Here is a 4,776-nt window from a genome sequence, read left to right as displayed (position 1 = left end):
CTAAATGCCCTGCCCACTCTGCGGTGAAGTGCGATTAACGACTAAATGCTGAGTTTTGTATTAGAAATTAACTTCCCGCGCATAAAGAGTGCTGATAGGGCATTTACCCTAACCAGCATGCGTCAAAGGTTGATCTTCTACGACACTTTCGCCTCATCAACACTATCCAGAAGGGAGATCAGTCTAATTCTAATGAGCAGGGAAGCGTCTGCGGCCCATCGTGTTGAATGGAGCAGGGAACAGGAATGATTGAGTGCCGTTTTGAGTGTAAATGGAATGGTTGATATGCGAGGAAAGAGAGAAAAATTTAGTTGTTTTAGGGAACCTGCATGGAAACGTTGAGAGAATAATGAGTTAAATGGTGAACGAGTGCTTCATATTGGAAGGTACGAATGAGAATGTAGAATGGCGAAGTGTGAATGATGTACTTAAGGTTGTATTCGAGGAAGCTGCGCGAAACAGTTGAAGGATGATGGAGTAGGTATTATGGTAACAGTAAGTGCGTGATAGTGGAAGGTGTGGATGAGTGCTGCCGAGACATGTTTGGGTGAGCTGCTCAAGGTAGACAGGTGGTTTGGGTGAGCGGGTGAGGAAGAGCGATGTACTGATTCTGAAGACAGAAACAGGAGCTTGGCTGTTCAGTGTCCTCAAAAGTTTTGCCCACCTCGTGAGCGACAGATTACCAAATGAGTGAAGACATGATGAGGTAGATACTGCTAACCGTAATTGGTCCTATGTGTTTGTTTGTTTCCCTGCACTCGGGGTTATTCGTTGCTTTTCCCTGTCCCTCAGGTAATGCTGGAGGAATCTTCAACATTGACACTGCCCTCGGCGTGATCAGCCTCACCCGAACCCTGGCCGACGCCCAGCCCCCGGAGTACCTGCTGCTGGTGCGGGCCACGGACCACGCCGCAGGCCCGCGCCGCCTCGGTGCCGGTCCGGGTCATGGTGACCGCCTCGCAGAGCTCGCCGCCCTCCTGGCAGGGCAATAAGCCGCACGTGGAGGAGGTCGGGGAGTGGGTGGCGGTGGGCACGGCCCTGGCGCGCGTCACGGCGTCCTCACCGTCGGCCCTCCACTACTCGCTGACGGGCGGGAATGAACACAGCGCCTTCGTCATCAGCCCCGCCTCGGGGGTGGTCAGCGTGGCCACGCCCCTGGACTACGAAACCACCTCCTGGTACAACCTGACCATCACGGCCACCAACCTGGTGAGTCCCTGCCCCGCCTGGTACGCGAGGAAAACACTCAACAAATGTTCATTACAAGGAGGATATTCTTTTCAGGGGGAGAAATCACAGGTACTCAGCGATCTAGATCCAGACAGAGTAGTTTGGCCCAGAGAAATGTGTATAGGCCTAGACGTCAAGCCATTACCAAAAAAAGGCAATTCATAGTCTGTGAATCTAGAATATCTAGTCTAGGGAAACTTGACTTCTCTTTTCACCACTAATGTCGATCTTATCTGAAGCATTTCTGCCACTCCTTATAAACACAGCCTCAGATAAGATATTACCCACATGCTGTCCTGATCTTCAATCAACCGTCACTTCAGCGACTTCGGTAAAGAGCGCTACAGGCAGCACACAAAAAAGTGGGTTTCAGCACTGGTGTTCTGCCATGGTGACGCGCCCCCTAACCCTCCCCCAGGCCGGGGTGTCCCGCAGCACGTGGCTGGGCGTGACGGTCCTCGACGAGAACGACTGGTGGCCGGAGTGGGAGCGACTTTCATACCACGGCAGCGTCCTGCAGACCGCCGGCCGCGGCGCCCCCGTGCTGGCCGCCCACGCCCACGCCCAGGCCAGCCCCAGCCAGCTCACGGTGACCGCCCGGGACCGTGACCAAGGCTACAACGGCAGAGTGACCTACACCATCGTGGAGAAGGACATCACAAAGTTGTTTTCAATCAACCGACACACAGGTGAACGTTTGGGATTGTTTAATTAAAGGCACTCTGCTGAGTGAATACAGGCACGCGGGGAGATAAACGTCCCATTCCCTCACTAATCAACGTTCCTCCTGCAGCCAGGAACATTACCACCCAATTCTGGTTTATGCTGCCTGCCACAGGAAGGGTTCAGCCACACACTGTTTCTTCCCTCACTGCCTCCAAGTGATACTTTGTTTTTACTGTTCATCTAAATTTGCCGAATAAATGGTTCGCCCTTTATGTTGTCCTGCTGCACAGACTTTACTCTTCATTATTCTTTCCTCCTTTGTTAAGATTACAAAGTATTTTCAGTTTTTCATCCTCTTTATAGCAAATCTCTGTAGCTGTGTGTGTGTGTGTGTGTGTGTGTGTGTGTGTGTGTGTGTGTGTGTGTGTCAAAAGTGAGTAAAAGAAAGTAGGAAAACAGCAGCAGGCAATATATATATATATATATATATATATATATATATATATATATATAGATATATATAGATATATATAGATATATATATATATAGATATATATATATATATATATATATATATATATATATATATATATATATATACACACACACACACACACACACACACACACACACACACACACACACACACACACACACATATCCATGCCTGATGCTGTTTTCCTACATTTTTAGACTCACTTTGAGAGGATAATTTTTTTTTTCTAGACATGTTAGCTGTCCACCACTCCTGAAGACAAGTAACACTAACTGTACCTCATCCTCCACACCCTTCAGGAGCTGTGTGGGTGTCTGGCAGCCTGGACACAGTGGCCGGCACCACGGTGAGGCTGAGTGTGTGGGCCACGGACGGGGGCAGCCCCCGGCGGGAGTGTGTGGCGCCCGCCCCAGTCTTCATCACGGTGAGGGAGGTGAAGGCTGCCCCAATGGCCTTCCCCAAGACCCACTACTCAGCCGTCCTCTACCTGCCAACCTACCCTGGTGTGAGGGTGTTCTGCCTGGGCCGGGAGGAGCAGCCACGCCACCACGTGGATGTGAATGATATCACCGATATTTCATATTCCATCGCTGCCGGTGACGACAGAGAAAACTTTGTGTTTGACAACGTGAACAAGTGTGTCAAGGTCCAGGACCAGTACAGCCTCAAGCCTCAGTACAACCTCACCCTCCAGGCCAGCGACGGGGCCGCCTCGTCCACGGCAACAGCAGAGATTATAATTGATGAAGCGCCGCTGTCTACTCTGGTCTTCACTCAGGACCAGTACTGGGCCAACGTCATTGAGAACTCCACTAAGGAGATGAATGTTGCTGCCCTGGGAGTGAAGGGTCAGCCGCTCAACCATCACGTCCGCTACTCAATTCTCAACTCAAACATTAAATTTGAAATCCACCCGACCGCTGGCGTCATCAAGACCACCGGCAAGTCCTTTGACCGGGAGGCAGAGGACCACTACACGCTGGTGGTGGAGGTGAGTCCGGGGCCAGCGCAATTATTATGACCTCAGTGTTCTTGTACTGGACTGTTATTACCAAGACTCAGTGCACTATAATATCATCATCTTTTGTTTTTTACTAATCATAAACCCTTACCTGGAAATCAGCAAATTTTAAGACTTGCAGCATGGGACCTTAAATAACATGAAACTTGTTTGGCTCAGAGGACATTGATCATTCTCCCATTCATCTTATGCATTGGCCCTCAGACCTCTGTTGCATCTACTTGTATTTGCTTTTGTCTTACTGCTGTTCATCCTCTTGTGGTTCAGGCGCAGGACATTGAGGGCACAGCAAACGTGGCCCATGTGCTGGTCCACGTGGCGGTGATGGACGTGAATGACAACGAGCCGGTGTTCCTCAACCAGCCCTTCCACGCCCTGGTGTCCACCGTGTCTCCGCGCAGCCACGTGGTCACTAAGGTGAGCATAAGAGCCCAAGCAGATCTTTTTTGTCAGACACATGCCGGGCATAACTTGTGCTCTCCATAAAGTAGTAGGTTCCTCCATGATCAAGCAGTGAACCTTTGCAGTGACTCCCAAAGTTATGTAATTGTTGATTATGAGATGGTCCTATTACCAAGCCCTTTGTGCAGGCAATAGACGCTGACTCTGGGGAGTTCGGAAGTGTCCGCTACGAGCTGGTGCGAGGCAGCGGTGAGCTCTTCGCCGTGAATAAGAAGACGGGTGAAATTTCCCTGAAGCAGACCCTGATGGCGGCCGACAAGACCTACAGCCTCACCGTTGCTGCCTACGACGGGGGAAAGCCTCCCCTCAGCTCACAGGCCCATGTCCTCATAAGGTGAGTCACGCAGCCAGGACCACCTTGCCTTGGGTCAGGCCTGTTAGCCTCAGGGTTCTTCTTGTGTTGAAGATGTTAACCTGCCCGTCACGGGTCCCCAGGGTGGTGTCTTCTGAAGGGCCAATGTTCACCGCCGCACGGTACGAGGCAGCCGTGCCAGAGAACGCCGCCAATGGCACGCCTGTTGTAAGGGTGGAGGCCGCTAGCCCTTCCGGGGAGCCCATCATGTACTCCATTGTGGCCGGCAACACCGAGGAGCTGTTCGGCCTCGACTATTCCACAGGTGGGGGCACCATGGCAGGCAGCAAGGCCTTTAGTGGCAGTGGCTCACCTTGCCCAGAGCACACCAGTATTAGTGATGACACATGCCTTGTTGATCTTAGAGTTACACCACCACTGAAATCTTACTAACACATGAGCTTGAGAGGTGTGTAGGTAAGGTGAGAGGCAGAGGGAGACCCGGCGTGCCAGCCGTCCAGAGTGAGAACTGTTGGACACTTGCTAACTCTTATAAATCATAGTTGTTCCACCATACCTTGGAGCACTTCATTGTGATTGGCCTTAAC

The 4,776-nt window shown here is 51.2% G+C and overlaps 1 protein-coding gene across 1 annotated transcript; it reads left to right on the top strand.

Moving 5' to 3' along the window:
* Positions 1-905: 905 nt before the first annotated feature.
* Positions 906-3,939, top strand: LOC127007999 (protocadherin Fat 1-like). Its single transcript, XM_050879543.1, has 4 exons — positions 906-1,209; positions 1,649-1,919; positions 2,693-3,384; positions 3,682-3,939. Exons 1-4 carry the CDS (start codon positions 946-948, stop codon positions 3,898-3,900), a joined length of 1,446 nt encoding a protein of 481 aa, XP_050735500.1. The 5' UTR covers positions 906-945; the 3' UTR covers positions 3,901-3,939.
* Positions 3,940-4,776: the final 837 nt, after the last annotated feature.

The sequence above is a fragment of the Eriocheir sinensis genome, chromosome 4 (genome assembly GCF_024679095.1).
Source record: "Eriocheir sinensis breed Jianghai 21 chromosome 4, ASM2467909v1, whole genome shotgun sequence".
Taxonomy (NCBI): Eukaryota; Metazoa; Arthropoda; class Malacostraca; order Decapoda; family Varunidae; genus Eriocheir; species Eriocheir sinensis.
Note: the sequence above shows the minus strand (reverse complement) of the source record. Positions and strands in the feature narration are given on the sequence as shown.

Excerpts from the sequence above, each read along its gene's own strand:
- LOC127007999 (XM_050879543.1), top strand. The coding sequence starts at position 946 with ATGGTGACCGCCTCGCAGAGCTCGCCGCCCTCCTGGCAGGGCAATAAG. Across the intron at positions 1,920-2,692 it reads TTCAATCAACCGACACACAG|GAGCTGTGTGGGTGTCTGGC; the intron begins GTGAACGTTTGG and ends CACACCCTTCAG. Across the intron at positions 3,385-3,681 it reads ACTACACGCTGGTGGTGGAG|GCGCAGGACATTGAGGGCAC; the intron begins GTGAGTCCGGGG and ends CTTGTGGTTCAG.